The sequence below is a fragment of the Carassius auratus genome, unplaced genomic scaffold (assembly GCF_003368295.1).
Source record: "Carassius auratus strain Wakin unplaced genomic scaffold, ASM336829v1 scaf_tig00214951, whole genome shotgun sequence".
In the NCBI taxonomy this organism is placed as follows: domain Eukaryota; kingdom Metazoa; phylum Chordata; class Actinopteri; order Cypriniformes; family Cyprinidae; genus Carassius; species Carassius auratus.
In genome coordinates, this window is record NW_020527879.1 from 122712 (window position 1) to 145000 (window position 22289).

Below are 22289 nucleotides of genomic sequence, written 5' to 3' on the forward strand. Positions count from 1 at the left end.
TCACTCAGTTTCTGACTTGGACTAACAACAATTATCTCTATTTGAAAGACTCAGATTGCACTTTATTGAATATTGCACAGTGAAAAAACAAAACAAATATATTATCCAAGGCTTTTGAAATATTCCGTGTCTAGGAGATTAGCAGTTATTGCAGGACTGCATAATTATAAACAGCCCTGGAGGTCACCCGCAATTAACATCTGATGACAGAATCAGTAATTACAGAATGATTTTGTCCTCGTACCGCCAGGAACACTCAGGCCTCAAAGGAAGAAGAAAAGGCACGGTGTCAAAACATGGGAGCAAGTCATGTCTCAGTAGAAAAAGAAATCAGGTTTGTTCCAATTGCGTCTCTAAAATACCCCTGCAGAGTTGCGTTTGGACATCCTTGCCATGTTTTACAGATTTTCTGCTCAAAACGATTGTCAAGTATGTAACAAGACGTTTCACAATATGAAACGAACGTGTGTCCGTGGACAAAAGCAAACGGTCTCGCCTAACACCATAAAAGCAGCAGATTTCTCAGTATGCTTCACAGAAATAAACACGTCCAGCCATGAGCGATAACAGCATTCTGATTTATAAATCATGAACTCTTAAAAAATGTAGAAGTGGCTTGTTTGTGCATTAGTAAACACGTCTGTTTCTTTGCTTTTAACACCAGTGAGCAAACCTATGATTGAAAGACGCCAAAGGTCAAAACAAGTATTACATAAATATGGCCGTTCTGGTATATAGTGACTGAATATAAATTAGGTTCCTGCTCATAACAACAGCTATTGACCGCTTTCTGACCCAAAAAACAAGATCAGATAAAAATGCTAAAGGCTAAAATATTCAAGGGGGATTTAGGGGGCTTGGACACCTAGGAGAGCATGAGCTGATGTGATTCGGAGTAACATTTTTGTCCTTAAAGGAATAGTTCACCCAAAATTTACTGAAAATGTACTCAGCCTCAGGCCATCCAATATGTAGATGAGTTTGTTTCATAATCGAAACAGACTTGGGGAAATTTAGCATTACATAATTTGCACACCAATGGATCCTCTGCAGTGAATGGGTGCCGTCAGAATAAGATTCCAAACAGCTGATAGAAACATCACAATAAACCACAGCTAATCCACATGACTGCAGTCCATCAATAAGCATATTGTGAAGTGAAAAGCTGCATGTCTTTAAGAAACAAATCCATCATAAAGGCATTTAAACTTTAATCCTCTTATTGTCCAAAATTCCAGTCCATGATAAAGCTTCCTCCGTTGAAAAAAGTCCATGTGTTGTCCTCTCAAATCGAAATCCACCAACATGTTTGTTTAGAACCGTTTTAGACCATTGTGCTTGTAAATGGTGTTTGATTCAGACAAGATGAACTTTTCACTGGAGAAAGCAATCTTATGCATACAGGACTCATTTTTAGCAGGAAGCAACGGTTTAAAGTTAAAAAAAAGTCTTAATGATGGATTTGTTATTACAAATACACAGCTTTTCACTGGTGCTGTTGAAAGTGAAAGCTGTTAAGTGATGGACTGGAGTCTGGATTACTTGTTGATATTTTATGAGGGGTTTTTTTTCAGCTGTTTGGACACTCATTCTGACGGCACCCATGCAGAGGATCCATTGGTGAGCAACTGATGTAATGCTACAATTCTCCAAATCTGTTCTAATGAAGACCATGGCCTGAAGGTGAGCAGATTTTCAGTGCATGCTACTTTTTGGGTGAACTATTCCTTACAATGTAAGACGTTCCAAATTTAAGTCTTCTTTGTCAACTTTTTATGAATAAACATGAAAAAAGCCTCTGTTTGTCAGAAGATCAGAAACTGTGAAGTATCTGGTAGAATGTTATTGTGCACAGAGAGTGTTCGGTTGAGAGATCATATCTGTGATGAATATAGACACTAAAAAGGCCTTTGGATATATTCATATTTAATGTACCACACTGCTACACACTCAAGTAAGGTTTATATATAAAGGCAAATGCACTAAAGTTTATATTAAGACATTACATAAACACACTAATAAAGATGATATTAATATATTGTGTCTCTCAGATTTTGACTGGCTTTAGAAATGCATCTGAATCTAAATAGAAGATGAAAAGCAAACACTTCCAACCTTTGTGAAATGAGCAATATGCCAGCAGCAATATGAAACTTCATTATAATTAGTTTTGGTTTGGTGAAGACAAACATTCCACATATTGCCACTGACCTCCAAATATCTCTTCTGAATTGCATTTATTTCCCTCCCAAAACACTATGGAAATATTTTAGCTTTGCACATGGGAATTATTGTGCATATTGAGACTATAAGTCTTCCTCCTTTCTTTCATTACCATCATCACTCTGGTCTATGCGCTATAGGAGCATGGTGCCCACAGGGAAGGGTGCGTAAGTGGAGCGTGGTAGGGACTTTCATGAGCTGCACTTGCCATATCTCTCTTGCCTCTGATGTGCCTTATCAATTCTGTCAACATAAATTGACTAACACATCTGTCATTCAAGAGAACGGGGTGTCTGGTAGGTCCAGTATGTAACAATGCTGAGTTCCACCTGACCCGATGAAATACTACATTTCCTGTAGTACAAACACATTTTAGTCCACTTCTTCTGTTTCTGGACATGGTGTCCAAGTGGTACTCAAAAAAGCATTTGGGAAATTTATTCACACTTTTTAAAAATATATTAATTTCAATGCATTATTATAAAATATCAAACCAAGTAAATTCACAATACAAATGGCTTTTGTGTTAAAACCCATTTTGTTTAATTTTTTTATTATCTGTTTACTCCACTTTTTAAAAAAATACTTAAAATTTGTTCTTTCCTTAAAATAAAAAGTTTGATCTAATGCAATTACATTCATAGATTTTGGTATGGGATTACCGTGTATATATATATATATATATATATATATATATATATATATATATATAGATATAGATATAGATATAGATATATCTATATATCTATATCTATCTATATATATATATATATATATATATATATATATATATATATATATATATATATATATATATATATCTATATATATATATATATATATCTATCTGAAGAACTTCATTACACAATACAAGAACTCTCTATCATACAAAAGCATACGTTATCTATAAAAACTGCACATTACATTTCCAGCAAAGCAAAAATGAAGATAAAATCGCCTAAGCAAGAAAATCTCATCAGCCAGGCTTTATGAAGCTCTTCTGTGTGTGCTGAGAGACTCAGAGAAGACATATACGCACGAGGGAATGCAAATCCTCCCATTTACACACGGCTGCTGTACGTGGTTAGAAAACATTAAAGATGCTTGTTTTCACAAAAAAAAAAAAGCATTCCCTCGCTTGATCGCTCCATAGTTTTTACCATCTTCATCAGCATCATCATCATCATCATAATTATCTTCGGCAGTGCTAAGAGCTCCCTCATCCTCTAACTCACATTGAAGGCCTATTACATACATTTAGATACACCATAAAGTGTTCTAGAAATGAGCATCAACTTTTCATGTTGCAGTTTATCACTTAATAACTTTTATCTTAGAAACCGACGACCCTTGTAACATCAATATTGATTAAGGTAAACGTGAGCGGAAATATACAGCAAGACTTCATGAATAGCCGAGTACACATGGTTTTGTTTTACAAGCAACACTGACATAAAAGATATTCATGAGATATGGATAAAAAGGGTTATTTGCATAAATATGTCTATTACATATGCAGCATGTAATGGGACTGGATGTTTCAGATGCTGTCTCCTTTCTTTTCCATAATGAGAGTGATTTATTTTCTCCTTTTTTATGGCGCGCTGATATATGTATAGGCTCATATTTTGTCTGTCTTTGCTGAGATCCAATTCTCACTTCTCTAAACTTCTTTCTAATGCATCACTAAACATTGTTGATATGGATGGGATAGACAGTTTTTTCAGCCTCACAGCTGTTCGTGAGCAGATTTGAAATGTGCAACTTTTCCTTCTGCATTAAAAAAAAAAAAAAAAAAGAGTACTGAAAAATATTCCTATTTTATGGCTAGCACACAGCTTGCACACTGTAAATACAATTCACATACTGCAAAAGTCTCAGGGGAAAGGTTTTTTTTTATTCTGTTGGATGCATTAATGATTTTGTGACAGTACAGGATTCTATCTCATCCCCTCAGACCCCAAAGACAGACCCTTGGTTCAGTGAGTTTCTTTATTTTGCCACTGGCCCATTGCTCCACCTGATGCTGCCCTGGAAGACGGTCCAATTGACTACAGCAGCTTGGGCTGATACCAAATGTTTCTCAGTCTGTATTACTCTCTGTATATTCACAGTATCTCTTTCTCTCTTTCACTCACTGTCTGTTTTCTGTTTCTCTATTTTTGTACATTTCACTTTTGCTCTAGCTTGCTCCAGCTAATTTAACTTATACTTGGCACTGTGTAATACAAACATTGTGGACTCGGATAAATTGCTTGTGCTGCTCCTCGTTTGTAAGTCGCTTTAGATAAAAGCATCTGCTAAATGCCTAAATCTAAGTTAAATTCTGCACAAAAAAAAAAAACAACAACAAAAAACACAACTCTTAAACGTATGAAAACAATTGCAGTTCTTTGAAAAAGTTAAAAACCACCCACAAAATAATTTGCATTTATGCATTTGGTTAGACTATTTATGTAAAGCACTCATGCACGTAAGGTATACATTTAATAATTTCCAGCATTCCCTGGACACCCATGAGCTTTAACTGTGCTATTTGCCATGCTCTACTACCGTTTCTACCCAACTGCATTAACGATCTGTATCAGGTGGCGGCTCACTTGAGCTCCACTTTCTCCCATTGGAAGTCATTGCATTTCAGTTAAACTCTGCTCAACTCTGTCGCATTGCCTACAGGCACTTTTCCACACTGTGTCTCAAATCACCAGCTCTCATTGAAAATGAATGATATCCGGGGCTTTCTACTCCATCTCTGCTGAAGCTTATGGCCAGTGGCAAAAGTATAAGATAAAGTCAAAGAAAGAATCCACAGAGTGATTCACTAGCTTTGTGGTGATGATAATTAGAGCTGTTGAACTATTAGACAAATTGTTTCAATTGATACAAATTCTTTGAAACTCTCTAAAAAAAAAAGAAGTAACAGTTGAGCTCAAGGATGTGAATGGGATGTAATCAGAAGGGTGTCTGAGTCAGAAGGGAAAGCACAGTGGGGGTGTGGAGTGTGTGGTTGCTCACTGCAGTGGTCACACAGTGAGACAGACTCTGAGAGGACACACAGGACTCGAGCAGATGGCTCTTTTATCACTCTGCTTTGGCATGCTGAGAAAGCTCCAGTGCAAAGACCTATAAGAATAAACGACTTATATAAGCGTAATGTAACAGCACATTAACTAGTGAATTTCTGAAGGAAAAAAAAAACCTTTCTAAGCTTTTTATATCCATCGATGCTTTTAAATATTTTATTTTTAGATTCAGAGTGGCTACAAAAAGTTTTTGGACATGCACAAAAACTTCGGAAGTCACATTAAGAACATGACTGCACTGGATTCAAAATGAATGACAAATGATTAGTGTTTCTTGGAAATAACTTCACTAACTGGTCCCAAGGTGATCTATCTATCCATCTATCCATCTATCTATCAACTGTGCTATATCTAAGATAAAAGTCATGAAAAGGTGATGTTAAAGAAATATCAACAACCTATAGGTTATATTCGGACACCTTATGAATACTGCACAATACTGCATAAAACCTATTGAAAAACTATTAACATGACATGCACTTGAATCTGACATACTCTCTTTCCAGCAACCGCTGAATTCTCAATCAGGCCTAGAGGGACTGTAGAGAAACAGTCTATCACACAACCACATATACAGTTGACTTTCCGTCAACGTAACAAGGGAGAAAATTGATCTGCAATTAAAGGCAGGCCCTCTTTCTTCACGGAAAGCTCAGCTGGAACCTGACGATGAAGAGCCGATTAAACCTGCAAGTCCCTCTAGAACAAAAACCTCTGATTAGCCTCCTGGGTTCCTTTTAATGAGAAACTTGGATTGAAGGAACTCTCTACCTCTGCTTTGACAATGCCTAGATCATCCTTTCATCAGTATTGAATCAGGGCCTTACATCGGTCTTTATGTCAGAGTCCCCCTTTTGTATGAAGAGAGGATGTGTGATTACGTTCTATTTCCCCCTTGAAAACTGCACAAGTGGACGTGACAGGATTTGCATTATTAGAGATACGAATGTTCTTCCATCTTCATTTCAGACTTCAAAGTCCAAGGGCAGAAAGAAAAAAAAAGATTATCTTGTGTCTGCAGAAACCAATCAGTGTCAATTTAGCCCAGCAGATGGGGGACGATAATTTGAGAGTGCACTGTGTGTGTTTTGCTGTGTCTTATTAGTTTTGTAAAGCAACCAACCAAAACACTTGTTCTCCACAAGCCCAAGACAATATGCAATGGGCAACAGCTACTTGTTTCTCTCCACTGAAAAATCACCTCTTCGATCTCTTAAGAGCATGTCTTAACACAGAAGTCAAGCCTCCTTTTATATTATAGCACGTGAGCGCAGAGGATGTGGAAATATGCTGTTTTGCAGAGTGAGAAGCACTGGAGAAACCAAAGCCGTGGATGATAAGAATCATGATGTACTATAGGCTTTCTGGATAGATCTCATTGCAACGACATTATCCTGGCTGGAGAAATGGATAGAGCTCTTGTCGTTCCTTGGGCCACTTTGGAAATCGTCAAAGGTAACGCATGTAACCCTGGTTCATAGATAGATAGATAGATAGATAGATAGATAGATAGATAGATAGATAGATAGATAGATAGTCGTTACTAATCTGTATAAGTTTCTATCTCCTACTCAACGCAAAATATGATATTTAGAAAAATGTGGGTAAACAAATAGTGGCTGGTCCACATTGAATTAAATGCGGACCAGAAACTTTGGTGACCGAATTTAAATTTTCAGGTGTATAAAATATTTGTACTAATCAGGCCTTTGATGAAGGATTGTTCAATTCTTATACACTAGCTACAACATCAACATGTTTACATTAGATTAGCATGGACTAAACAACAATCAAAAACAAGTGCCCCGGAGCTAGATTGGTTGCACTGAAGCGCTGATTACAGTTCTTCCCTCTACAATGCGGATGTTCAGAGGTCTCTGAGGCATATGCTAATGCTCCAAGCAAACTTCTCATGCATACATAAAGAGCCTTTTATTTTGTACAGCAACATTCCTGATAATACATTGCCTGCCCTAAATGACAAGTGCACATCATGCAGGAAGATGTGCCCTACATAGAAGACGTCTTCTGTAAGGCACATTTTCATGTGAAGGAGGGAGCGAAGTTGAGAAATGCAATTTTAGCCTTACGCCAGAACATAAATCTTTTACAGTTCTGCTACTTTACAAACTCCAGAATCTGTAAGACATGTAACATTATTTGGAGAAAAAAAAGGAGAGAATTATAAAATGCATTTTAAAGCACTCCCTGATAAAAATTAATAGACATGCTTTTGGTGCTCAATAAATATTTCGGTCCCACTTTATATTAGGTGGCCTTAACTACTATGTACTTACATAAAAAAATAAGTACAATGTACTTATTGTGTTCATATTGTATTGTAAAACACTTTTGCTGCTATTGAGGTGGGATAGGGGTAAGGTTAGGGAGAGGGTTGGAGGTATGGGTAAGTTTAAGGGTGGTTTAAGGTGTAAAGTATGGGTCCACAATGTAATTATAAATGTAATTACAGAAATTAAATACAGATGTAATTACATGTAGTTTTTTTATATACAAGTACAATGTAAAAACATGTACACAATAAGTACATTGTACTAAATAATGAATTAAAATGTAAGTACATAGTAGTTAAGGCCACTTAATATAAAGTGGGTCCAATATTTCTTATTATTATCTATGTTGAAAACATATTTTCTGCTTAATATTTTGTGCAATGTTGGGGTAAGTAGGTTTATTTATTTATGAATTAATACTTTTATTCTACAAGGATACATTAAATTGATTAAAAGTGACAGTAAAGACACTTATAATGATTATACTAATAAATAAAAATAGTAGTATGAGCACAACTTTATGCAGCTAACCAAACTTAGGAGACAGGACATAAACATGGTGGGCAGATTACTCTCTTTCTATCTCTCTCTCTTTCTCTCTCTCTCTCTCACACACACACACACACACACACACACACACACACACACCCTGAAGAATGATGGAATGGGTGAACATCTGCTGGCGCAGTGGGGAATGAAGAAACAAGAAAAATGTCCCTGTGTCTCACACCGAAACAACTGATTATGCCCTCTAAATGACGGACCCTCTGCCAATGTTGAGATAGTGCAGCCCCTCCATCTCCACCCTTCTGAGCTGAGCTCCAGCAGGTGTTGTAAGGGCTTGAATCATTAACCTCAGGCTGACAGACAAGTCTGAGCCCACCAGGCTCAGAAAAGTGTAGCACTTCAGCAACTCCCAACCACTCCAGTGAGTCTGCAACTTCACACACTGGGAGCTGCAAAATGGATCAATTTATTTCAGCTGCAGGTTAGAGGTTTGTAGGACTGATTTTTCCATACTGCTCCACAGAATTTTAGTCTATGTTCTGGACTTAAAAGGATTTTCTTCCAACATACTCTAAGCACCATTCTTGCAATCCCACATTAATAATAATGTAAAAAAAAAAAAAGCTTATATATGTGTGTGTGTGTGTGTGTGTGTGTGTGTGTGTGTGTGTGTGTGTGTGTGTGTGTGTGTGTGTGTGTGTGTGTGTGTGTGTGTGTGTGTGTGTAAAAAACATTTTTTAATCGTCCCCAAATTACATTGAGGTTGTATGGAAATGATCAACCAACTTAAATTTTAACAAAAAAATTATCTTTGAAATATAGCTGATCTACTCCTTTAAAACAAAGTTATATGTGTAAAACACAAGGGTAGAAAAGCGCACACAGACTAAACTACATCCACTCTCCACCCAGTCTTATCTACTCTCTCCTCTATCTGCTCAGCATCTTCTCATTTTCCCTCTCCCTTCTATCATTCTTGTTCAATCAACGCTCTGGCCTTCTCAGTGGTCAGTGGTCAGACAGAGAGAGAGAGGGGCAACAATCATCTGAGCCCATGAAATAAAGACATGGGACTCCAGTCTAGATCAATAGCCTGTTAGTGACCACTATGACTTTCATGTCATGCAATCATCGGGCAGACTGTCAAGGAATAGGGAGTCTGTGATAGATTAGATCTGCCTGGGATACCAGGGAAACACGGGATGCGCAAAATCCAGCGCTGTACACACACACACACAGAGAGCCACACAAAAGGAAAAGCATAATGTTAACACCATGTTTGAAGTGCCAATACAAACCCTCACCACATAATATATTTAAAGACAAATATCAGACTGAGAGATTAAAAGACTATATATATATATATATATTTGAAAATAGTGAATTTTCATTTATGGGTGAACTACCCTTTAATGCACAAAAATAAGGCAACTATTCCCACCAGACTCTAGTAAACTAGTAAACAGAGAAGGTTAATGTAGAAAGTGACCCCAAAGCAAACATTATTTTGGGCATTTGACATTTATTGAAATAAGCCTCTGGTCTGCATCTGAAATGTCTACATCTCAATGCAAATAAGAAGTCTGAAATATGACACATAGCTGCAGTCACCGTAACCTTTTCAAAACCTCAGCAAACAATGATTAATAATTTATTACGAGTATGAAATCAAACCGTTATCGATCTTAAGTTACACTTGGATTAGCATATATAATCAGATTGATGTCTGAGCTGTGCCATACTTATATGTTATTTGCACTTTGCTGTGGGGTTCACGTTGATGTCCTCTCCATTGTAAACGAAGCCACTTGCATTTCTCTGGAGTCAATAGTATTGTATAAAAAGCACATCTCATCCATACCGTCTATAATTATAAGCATTTAAATAAGTCTTTTTCTGAGATCCTCAGAAATCTCCTTTGTTCGTGCCATGATTCCCTTCCACAAACATGATCAGACTTTGATAGATCTCTGTTGTCTAAATAAAACAGAGCATGCATTTGCACACATCCCACTTTTTAAAAACACCTCTGAACAAATGGACTCTAATTTCAATTTCGCAAACGTTTGCCACTCACAGATATGTAATACTAATGATATTTTGGGTGATATGTATGCAGAAATATCAAAATTTCTAAAGGGTTCACAAACTTTAAAGCTGCACTTGTGTATGTATGTACAGTGTGTATGCATGTGTACACACACATGCCTTTTTTTTTTTTTGGAAATTAATACTTTTATTCAGCAAGAATGCATTAATAATAATAATAAAAAAAATCTAACTCAAATGTTTAAAATAATTCAGTTTTTTTATTCATCAAAGAATCCTGAAAGTAAACAGTATTTATTTGAAACAGAAATATTTGGTAAAATATTAAATGTCAACTTACCGACCTCAAACTTTTAAAAAAAGTAACATAAATTAAAAAAATATAATAATAATTATTATTATTTATTTTTTTATTTTTGAAATGAAACTGTATAACTGACAGCAAACTCCATCTGATTTAGAGTACACACTTTTCCTGAACTATTAAATTCCCATAAAATCAACTGCCATTCTACTTTTATTTTCTTGTATCCTATTTAACTCAAAAATATGTCACATTATAGCTGTAAAATAGGCTGTAAATGCTGTTTCACTTTGACTTTTGGCAAGAAAGAAAGAAAGAAAGAAAGAGAATGTTGTGGCGAATCATTCTCCCTTAAAATGCTATAGATGAGGTACAGTATACAATGCAGTGTGTGCTGTTTGTGTACTGCACAATTTGGGTCATTTGATTCATCGCCAGCAAAACTGCACATCCCACACAGTATGCACACTGCAAAAATAATAAGAGTACCATGGTTGTACACCATTCCAAACACAGCTTGACCGATGTAAACAGAGGAAAAATGCATTCAGCCCATACTGATTCCCCTTAAAGAGCATCTATGAATATGAATCAGTATGAAATAACATACTGAAAACCTGTAAATAAGGGCACTTTTGAACTGTTTTGATTGGCTTGTTTCGTTTAATGGATCTGTCATTTGTCAAATGCCACATCCAACCTCTTTCTACAGACAAACAGACTGAGAAAGAAAAAGGGAAGAGAACAGGAACCTTTCTTCTTCTAATACCTCTAAGCGTCCCTGCCAGATGATGTGACATTGAGAAGTGACTCATTCAGAGGTTAATTAAATGTTGTTTATGCCACGTGAGATAAATTACTATACTACCCAGAGAGCACTAATCCAACGACTGTTTTCTCTGACCTGCAGAAGTGTGTAATTTCCTGTAGCGAGAGAATAATCCGTGACCATGCCAGCTCAGCTGTGTTAAGCACAGTTGATGACCTCCAAAAAGAATCCTGGAAAATGGGCTTACTGTGATATTGGTATAGTTTCGACAGCAATTGAGAAGAAAAAAGAATAATAGCTTTGTATGCGCAATATCTATGCCATTTACAAAAGGTTTAGTGCCAATTATTAGCCCAGGAAGCAAGCCGCTCCATTGGCCAGCCTTCTTTCAGACACATCATAACATTTTCCACAGTGAAACAAGTAGCATAATGCTATTTGATCTGACATCTCAGAAACATTATAATATGTTGAGACCTTCATTGTTACAGTGCTGTTTCATCGTACAAAACATGTTGAGAGTGTGTTTCTTCACAAAAACAATAAAAAATAACAAAAGTTGATTTATTAAGTCTATTTTTGTCACATTTCCCCAAAAGAAAACTCATTTGTGTAGTGTAATCTGTAATGTACTGTATCTGGACTTTTTACATTTGAGTTTCTAATCTTCATGATTCTTAATGACCATTTTAATTAAATTCTCATTACGGTCATAAAATATTAGGGCTGGTAAGCGGTTAAAATTGTAAATCTAATTAATTACATGATGTGGTGATTAATTAATCTTATTAATTGCACATCAGATTGGAAGAAATTGCTCTGAAAAGATTATTTAAAGTCATTGTTGTGCAAAGCGTCAAACTAAAACTGCCAGTAGGTTGTGGAAATGTCTTAATGATTAAGTCATTGAGTCATTTATTCATTCGTTTGATTGTTCAAATGATTCATTCAGGAGTGAAGTAAATGGTTCTTTATGAATGGTTCATTGAAACAATAGGCTTGCTCGACTTGAACCGGATCATCATCATCAGACCAATCGGTGTGTAACATCAAAGAACCTCAAGAGCTTTAGAGAACAGACGACTGCTTTTGCTTTTGCTTTTGAATCGCTCTTGCGGTACTTTGATGTCATACACCGATTGGTCTGTACAGCGCCACTTCAAAGCCAACTCGACTGTGGCCAATGGTTCAACGCGGCCAATAGTTCACACAAATAGTTCAAAACGTGGATTAAGAAATGAAATGTCGCTGTGGGTTGCTCAGTGGGTGAACAGTTCTGATTGGTCTTTAAATTTAGGTTGGCAAAAATGAGTAAAACAGACAACATTGTGTCTAAAATAATTAACTGTTGTATAAGATGAGTAACTCATTTGATATTGCACTTAGCCTACTTCTCGTGTGATATTTTAGTGAACTATGTGATGTAAATATGAGACACAGTCTCAAACGGGCATTTTACCCCATATCTTGAATTTTAGGAAGCTTCTATAGGCTCCATCACACAGTAAGTTGTTGCCCTGCCTCATATTAGTTATCAATCAACTGTATGAATTGGCAGAATATCCACATAGGTCTGGGGCGGAGCAAGTGCGTTAAATGCATTAATAATTATAACGTGTTATTTTTTCTCCATAATTGATTAATCTAATTAACGCGATCGGCCAATTGTTATGCATATCTCGTCAGTAAAGCCGGTTCTCTAATCAGCGGTAAATTCCCTCAGGTGCATGATTTCACATAGAGCCGCTGTTACTACACAGAGCCGTTGTTAACTGAGAAGATGCGCAAATAAACGCTGAACATGAACGTGGATTTGCGCAGCTTCTCAGTTAACAATGGCTCTGTGTAGTAACAGCGGCTCTATGTTAAAGCACCTGAGGGAATTTACCGCTGATTAGAGAACTGGCTTTACTGACGAGATGCGCATAACGATCGGCCGGTCTTGATTGGTGCACCCCTAATATATATATATATATATATATATATATATATATATATATATATATATATATATATATATATATATATATATATATATATATATAATGATGTAAAAACAATTTTCACTCAAATTCCTAGTAAATTTCACCAATTTTTATTATAATTGATCCTCTACATTTTCCCACTAAATGCCAAAAAATGAGTGATTTGTCACCCAGTAAATGTAGTGATGACTGACTAAATCACATCACATTACCTGACATCAGAAGTTATTACATCGCATTTGACATCACCCCATGCAAATAAAATGTCCTACCATTATCTGTGGCCATGAAGAGAGCAGTGTACCGGTTGTTGTGAACGTGTGGAGACTCGCGGTCCAGTATGGCTCTGGTGGTGACATTGCCTTTGAAGGGGTTCACGACCAGCCAGTCTGCTGGGTCTCTCAATACAGAGAACCTGAAGGGCACACATGACACACATGAAACTCTTAGAATGGGTCTATCTTTTAAAGTTTTGCCAAATCACAAGCATTTCAAAATTTCTTTCAGATTAACTGACCACTTTTTACAGGGACAATCACTCTTGGACTTGTCAAGTGCCTTGCTCAAGAAAACAATGCTGACAGGTCATGGATTACCCCTTGAGGCATTCAAACCTGCAACCTTTTGGTTTCCAGAGCATATTTTTAACCATTAAGCAATATGACCTAGAGCATTAGCACTACAGAGTGGTGATGGGTTATCAGGAAGGTCAGCTGAAAGTGAAATAAGAAGAAATGGAGCAAGACGAGCACTTGAACATGTAAGAGTGATAAATGACCTGCAGCAACACATCTAAGAATAATGAGCCGTTTTGTAATCGGGTAATCATGTGATGATATCTCGGGCATGACCGCCAGAACACCTAAGCATATGTGTATGCATGACTGGATAAAAGCAGTTGCAGTAGTGCTGAAATCTGGAGCTGAGCCACTGATTTACAGTCTAAATAAAAGACAAACACACCAAATGAAATGCAAGTTCTCCGGTTCTACTGCTTTTAGGAAACCCATGGAGACTCATTCAAAACAGAGGTGGGAGATTTATTTTTTTTTTTTATTTTTTTTTTTTCTTATGAAAAATATTGCTGACTCAGATACCTTTCCCAAATGAACACAAACATTCACATAACCAACAAAGACCATCAATAGCAGATTGAACAGAACTGGAAAATGAAGACACAATGTTGACTTAATAATAAGTTTGAGTAAATGTATATTTCGGACAAACTTTCCATTTGATTAAAATGTGCAAAATATGCATGTACAGAATTTTACACCTACATTACAGAAAAGAAAAAAAAATAGGATTGGTAAGATTTTGTTTGTCTCTTATGCTCACCGTACCTACATTTGATCAAAAATACAGTAAACATTTTAATAAATATTATTGGAATGTAATTAACTGTTGTTAATATATATATATATATATATATATATATATATATATATATATATATATATATATATATATATATATTTTTTTTTTTTTTTTTTTTTTTTTTTACTTTATTGTCATTGTAGGGTACAAGGCAGCAAAATGCAGAAGTGCAATAAGTGGTAAGTACAAGATATACAGTGTCTACAATATGTTACAGATGTATAATAATTACTCTAGTCTTCATTGTCACACGATCCTTCAGAAGTAATTCTTGTATTTTCATTTGGTGCTAACATAACATTCTTATTATTATCATGTAAAAAAATAAAAAAAATAAAAATGTTTTATTGCCTGATTTTTTTTTCTGTGGAACCCCTGATACATTTTTCCTTGCAAGATTCTTTGATGAACAGACAGTTCTCCTCTAGCAGCAATATACAGGTATTTACATGACTTTAAACTAACTTTTTACTGTACATTTGAGACATAGAACACCCAAAAAGGAAAGCTTTTAGTTTTACTGTAGCTCCATGTACCCACTTGCTCTTCCGACAGCAAAAAAGGACCTTTCACAAAGCAATTCTAGCTTATCAGCATTCTATCGCATCTCAGGGAAATGTTCTCTGATTCATGCGGACAAGCTCTCGGAAACAAGCTAGCATGAGATTATCATCACGCTGCTCTGGATACAAATACCTCACATCCTGACTCATATGTCCAAGAGAGCAGTTTGTAATTCGCCTGTAAAATCAGCTGGCATTTGTTAGAGAACTCTCTTCCTACATGGAGTGTGCACAAAGGCTGACAAATGCAGAAAATGGCTTTATGTTGCTGAATAAGGGCGCAGCTCTGTCCGGCAGAGTTCAATTCACTAACACATAATACTGCACAAGTACGCAAAGCATAAATATCAGAATAGCATTTTACTTTATATTCTGTTATAATAATAATAAATCTTCAGGTGATCTTATGACACATGGCTATTTTCAAACCTTCTGACTATAAATGTTCAGGTGATCCATTAAACACATGAGCAAACACATGCAAACTCACTCCCACATAAGTCAAGGCCATGTGTGTGTGTGTGTGTGTGTGTGTCACAGCTTCGACAACCCTCCATTTCTTTTCAACAGTGCACTCTGAAAGACTCGGATGAATTGGCAATTCATACTGACACAAAACAAATGGATACTTCATTTCTTGAATCTGTTTATCAGACCTTCTGCAACAACATTAATCAGACAGCCTGAAAGTTTTCAAAGAGGGTGTGGCCTAAACGATTGATCATATGTAGTGTATGAAAACTTTCATTAACAATGCTTTTTTTCCCTAATCTACACACAGCACTTCACTCAATTAGCCTCCTCTCAATGTCATTAGTGTGTCATTAAAAACACATTATGCAAATTAATATGTTATCTATAACGATATGTGCTAATGACCATAAATAAGCTGTCAAAGACTTTTCACCCATTTTCAAAGCTTTGGCCGATGAAGGCGTTTTCATTTCCATTTATTGTCACAAGATGACAAAACAAATTCCTTGTCCTTTTGGCTAATGTTGTCCATAATTTTCTGCTTAACCAAAAAAAGAAAAAAAAGAAAAGAAAAAAAGAAATAACCACCCACTTAAAATGTAATTTGTGTGAATGTGTGCGGTGTGAATCTCATCAGCAATATTGCTAACGAAAATGCTTATTAAAGATAGATGAAAATGTGCATCATAACAGTAATTCAGGGTGGGGAATCTGTGGGGAGTTTGTGAGTTTATGAAAAGCTAATAAACAATTAAATCATAAACGTAAAAATTTTTAATTAAAGAAAAAAATTATAAATATTAAGAATAAGAATAACTATTTTAGCTGTTTAGCGCGCGCACACACACACACAGCTTGGTATTGTATATCCTGTATGTTTTCCATATTGCTTTGCCTTTGTGTGTTTGTTCCTTGGACTGTTTACCTTATTTTTGTGATTGTTTGCTGCCTGCCCTGACCATCGCCTGTTTGTGAATCATCCTTTTGTCTCGCCCTGGATATTGTTGAGTGTCGGTGTTTTGACCTTGCCTGTTCTGACTATGCTTCTGAATAAAGCTCGTTACAACCTGCATGTTGTGCCCATTAACTGACATCAGAGAGATGTGAACTTGCAAATGTGTTGTTTCATTTTTGAAATACCGGAGGGATAGTTCACCCAAAAATGAAAATTCTGTCATCATTTACTCACCCTCATGTTGTTCCTATACTGTATAAAGATTTGGAATGACATAAAGAGGAATAAATAACGACAGAATTTTCATTTTTGAGTGAACTATCCTTTTAACTTGTAATAACAGGGGTGCTATTAAGTATTTTTTTTGTCAAAGGTGTTCAGGTGACAAAAAAAAAGTGTGAATTCATGCAATAGTGGAATTAATCAAAACATACAGTTGACAAAAACATGGGTACGAAAAAAAGATTAACAATGTACTAATGATTAGTACAATCACCTATATGCAATTCTTTAGATAGAATATGATTTTATTATTTAAAACACTCATATTCTGATGTTTTTGTTGTTGTTAATTCAAATTATTCCATCTCAGTCAGAATAAAACTAAACTGAACAAATATGACATTAAGTAATATAAAACAGATTTCAATATTTAATAAATATAAAAGACTAAACTGTGCATGTGTGTTTAGCTCGTCACTTGCTTATGGTTAACAATTCATTAGATGACCACACAGCTGAGGACAGTAGCATTAACCTGACTGTGTCTTAAGAACTAGTCTAGTTATTCAAGGGGTAATAAGACTTACTTTCTGGATTCAAATTAGACCAATACATGTTTGTTTATGTACAGTAACTAACTTAAAATTTTGGCCAGCTTTCATGAAAAAAAAAAGATGACTTGTCAGACTAGTCATTTTATGCAACCAGCTGCTGTTCCTAAAGACACAAACAAAAACCTTTATTTCAGCTGCAAAACATACAAGCTCACTTCAGGTTAGGGCATTGGCCTTTAACCCAAAAAGTATAGAAAAAAAAAACAACAAAAACAAGACCACTTCTTCACCACAATCTAAAATGTAAGAAATGCCTCTCCTTGAGCCACTTTTTCATGCACTTTTTACTCTTTACACTCTTTCATGATGTGTCGGACCTGGAGAGGGCCTGGGGTGCAGTGCATATTTATGCTTCTGTATCACTGAGAAGGCACAGAGGCCAGAGGGGCTTTTCACTATGTTACCTTCTAATAGAGAACAGGGGAAAGCTGCAAACTGCATCTATGCTGCAGGAGGGTCATTCTGGCATCTTTGTACATAATATTTTTGCTCCTTTCATTCCTGGTCTGTGTTCAGGAGTGGATCTACTGTATGTGAGGAGAAACCAGTGCTGCCTCACACGTTGAACTGTGGACGGTGTAAACCAACAAGTTCTACAATAAAGATCTATTTTACTATGTTTGAAATCCTGTTGTTCAAATATTAATGGGTGTTTTTTTTTTTTTTACTCTTCTATTGAGCTGATTTTCATGCTACAGCCTCTTTAACAGCAAACATACATCTGCAGGGACGAGCATGTGGCACACTTACACTAATGCTGACTGTCCTGTGTTTGTAAAATAGGATGGATGCACCCATTAGGATATTAATTTTAGCCATTGAAATTCAGTGGCAGTGTTGTTTGGAACTGGACATCCCTGAGCAAAGATACAGTAAAAAAAAATGGAGGGAGAAGGACAAAGAAAATCTACTTTCCCAAACTCAGCATCATTTTTTTGTACTAAGTTCATCTCTCTGTGGGATTCATTCACTCTGGCTAAACTGAACTCAACTCCCACATGTGCACCCACTGGACCAAAGAACAGTGCGCAAAGTTGCAGAGGTTGATGAAAAACAGCTGTGCCATAAACTCTCCCCCTGCTCTCATGTCTGGGACAAATTGCCATTGTCACCCCTGCAGATATTTCAGTTCCATATTGGCAGAAAGAGCTGTACAAAGGAAATAAATGTGACAGGGAGGCAGGAAAAAATAAACAGAGAAAGACGGCCCATCAATCAGCCATGGTCAGACGCAGAGGGAATCAGACCCCTTCCGTGGGTGCAGTCCGTTCTGCCAGCCTGTCCATTAACTCCTCGTTAAAAGTTCAGACTGTCGCTCGCCGTCCATTCATCTCACTCTGTTGCTTAACCCTTTGACAGCCTTCACAGGTTCAGTACACACACACACACAGATGCAAACACACACTTACTCCAGTGTTGGGGAATCTACTTTGAAAAGGCATCTTGTCAATTTACAGGCTACTCATATTTTAAAGTACAAACTACACTTATATTACCAAAAAAAAAAGTTATATTTAATGTAATGAATTTTTGTAAATATTTTTGCAAGTCTCTTATGATCATCAAGGCTGCATTTGTTTGATCAACAATACAAAACATTAATATTTTGAAATATCAATACAATTTAAATGTTTTAAACATTCAAATTTTGTTCTTGTGATGTGCAAAGACATATAAATTATATAACACAATTATAAATATGTATGTTTTTAGATCATTTGTAAATATCCACATTCAAATATTAAATTGTCATCTTCAAGAAACACATAGAAATGCCATTCTTGAATTAATCTTTTTTTGAACAAACTGCATGATAGAACAATTCAAAGATTTATTCAAAAATTCTTGTGTAGCACATTAATGATTCTGTGTTTTTAAAGAATCAATTGTGTGAATGATTGAGTGATAGACAGATAAAGACAATTGTTTTGTTCCTAAAAGAATAATCATTTTGACTGAATTGGTAGAACGAATTACTCACCAAGGTTAATAAATGTTGTAAAAGTACTGTTATTTCATCTTAGCAATAGCATACATTGTTATAATATGTTATATAAAACAAAGAATGGACATTATAAAAAAAATAAATAATAATAAAACTAATAGTTGATATTGTAAGGGCATGTGCATTTATTCAATATCCTATTATTAGATTTGTTTGTTGTTTTTTTAAAAAATCGTAATTTCTGTTTTATACACTCTGTACAAAACTATCACTGGGGTAGCACCTTAAGTTACAAAAGTTAAAAGGTACATCCTTGTACTTCATTTACCATTAAATGGTACATAATAATATCTTATAAGTGCATACGAGTACCTTAAAAGTACATAATAAGCACCTTTTGAAAAGGTACTGCCCCACTGACAATTTTGTACCTTTTATTTTGAGTGTTAGATCTATGTACCATCTGGAACCTGCTTAAGTATCCTCTGGTTAGAGGGAGGCAATTTAGCTGGACAGGACGTGATGCAAGGACCTCTTACAACAATGCCGTTTCCAACTGAGACTCCCATCAGCAAAGATCTGCCAAGCTGTGCAAAGTTTATTCAGCCACAGGATTGAGGAGCATGTGTTCAGACAAATGTTCACTTGATTACTGTAAGCTTAAGCAAAGACTGTGAGAATCATCAAAGCTCTTGGTGTGGTATCAGCAGTCAAGCATACGGACACACCACACATACACACACACACTACCAGATCCATTCTCTATCTCTTTCACACTTTCTTTATAAGACCTCACTGCCTGAGAACTAAACTGCATAACTGAGGTAACAGGAACCACTACCTCGGCTTCATTTCCATAAATTATCATGCCTCAGCAATGCAATACATAAAATCTCATTTATTATCATAATAGGGCACAAAAAGCAACTCTTTTTATCGACTGAAAATCATAACCCTGTTATTAAGTTAGAGAAACCCATTTTATCCATGCTTCTGAGAGGCCTTACCACTCACAATCTTTCTTGTTGGCATCTTTTTGGAAAGCTTTATTTAACCACATAATGGCTGTCTCTCACAACTAGACTAATACCATGTGTCCTAGACTAATACCATGTTACTCATTATTAATGTCAAGAGGAAATAGAGATCAGACACAGTTTTGTTGCAGTCTGTCTATTTCTGTAGGATAAGCCTATATTTGATGAATTTGCATGAAAAAGAGCCAAAATTACTTGCTGGGGCACACAATCAGAGTTGTGCAATATTCTTTCCCTTCTACAATCCTATTCACATCAGATGCCAAAGTGATTCTACTGGCTGAAAGAACTTTAAATATGAACTGTATTCTGCACCAGATATATGCATATAGGGTCAATGCAATTCATATATATATATATATATATATATATATATATATATATATATATATATATATATATATATATATATATATATATTTACTTAACTTTTATTTATCAAGGATGCATAAACTTGTTTAAAAATAACAGTAAAGACATGTTTGCTACTAAAGTAAGTACTGTTACTAAAGATTTCTAGTTCCAATAAATACTGTTCTTCCTAAAAAGAATTGTGATGTTAAAACATATTAATAAATTATCCTAATATAGCATATTAGAATGCTTTCTGAAGGATCATCTAATTATACTGAATACTGAAAATCAGCATTGTTATCGTAGGAATACATTAGGAAAGATGTTAAAATATATGAAAATGTAAATAATACAAAATTAATTTTAAAAGAAAATATTCCTGTTTTTACTGTATGCAAAAACATACAAAAAATAAAAATAAATAAAAATATGACTAACCCCAAACCTTTAAATGACAGTGTATAAGTGAGTAACATGATGTTCAAATAGGTTTATTAATATTATCTACCAGTTTACAAATGACATACTTATCAATTGTAAAACGGAGGTCATATAGGCTATATAAACTTGGGTCTATATTTTTTAATAGTATATATGCTGTCAACGTTAAATCTGCATTGTTTTATGTATCAGCATGCAATAAAATGTAAGCAACAATCATGAGGGTGTCACTGTCCCTGTGCGAGGAAATAAGATAAGAAACTCTTGAAATTAAAACGGACACTCTGGAACTAATGAGGAAAACCAACCATATCTTGTTTCTGTGCAAGAAATGGTTAACTCCATGAAGAAAGGAGTCACAGAGGCCAGGCATCTTAACATTTATTTCAGTTAATTCAGTTTTTTTGAGAGCAGTTATTCTTTTGAGCAGCAACTGTAGAGTAAGCGAGACCTGACGTGAACCAGCACAAACTCTTCTCTCCTCCACTGTCACCTAACTCAGCACAGCTCACAAGAGTTTGCTGTGAATGCGCATTCTTGTTTCATTTATTTTTAAAGACAATTTTTAAGTTCCAGGAACTTAAGGGGTTGCTGTGGTCGCTCAGAGTTTCCCGAGGTGTGAAGGCAGCTGAGTTGTCGTTAATTAAAACAGACAGCTATACTACAGTATTGTATTGTTGAATAGGGGTAGAGGGACCTCCAGATAAACACGATGCACACACATACAATTACTGGTGATTAATGAAGGCTTACAAATTACAGCAAACTTTCTTAAACTTAACTCTACAAAAGAGTTCATTTAACTCTGGTGATTAATTAATGGTCCCCTCACATATACACAAAAGAGACATTAACATATACAAACCCACAGCACCCACATAATGCACTACAGTAACGGCTAAAGTCAAGCGCACCTAAAAAAAAAAAGTAGCATCTTAATGGATTATGTGTCAATGCAACACCATAAAAATAATAATAATAAAAAATAAAAATACAAAAATACAAAAAACCTTACTAAAGTCATTTAAAATAATGAATGGCATATTACAAATTTAGTAATTCAAAATTCAAAAAACTCTAAATATGTATAGGT

At 35.5% G+C, this 22289-nt stretch overlaps 1 protein-coding gene across 1 annotated transcript in view; it reads right to left on the reverse strand.

Moving 5' to 3' along the window:
* LOC113093301 (cadherin-13-like) overlaps positions 1–22289 on the reverse strand; it is a 283704-nt gene that overhangs the window by 8955 nt on the left and 252460 nt on the right. Inside the window, exon 12 of the mRNA XM_026259099.1 lies at positions 13487–13629. Within this exon, the coding sequence (XP_026114884.1) occupies positions 13487–13629 (143 nt within the window). The remainder of the gene's footprint in view (positions 1–13486; positions 13630–22289) is intronic.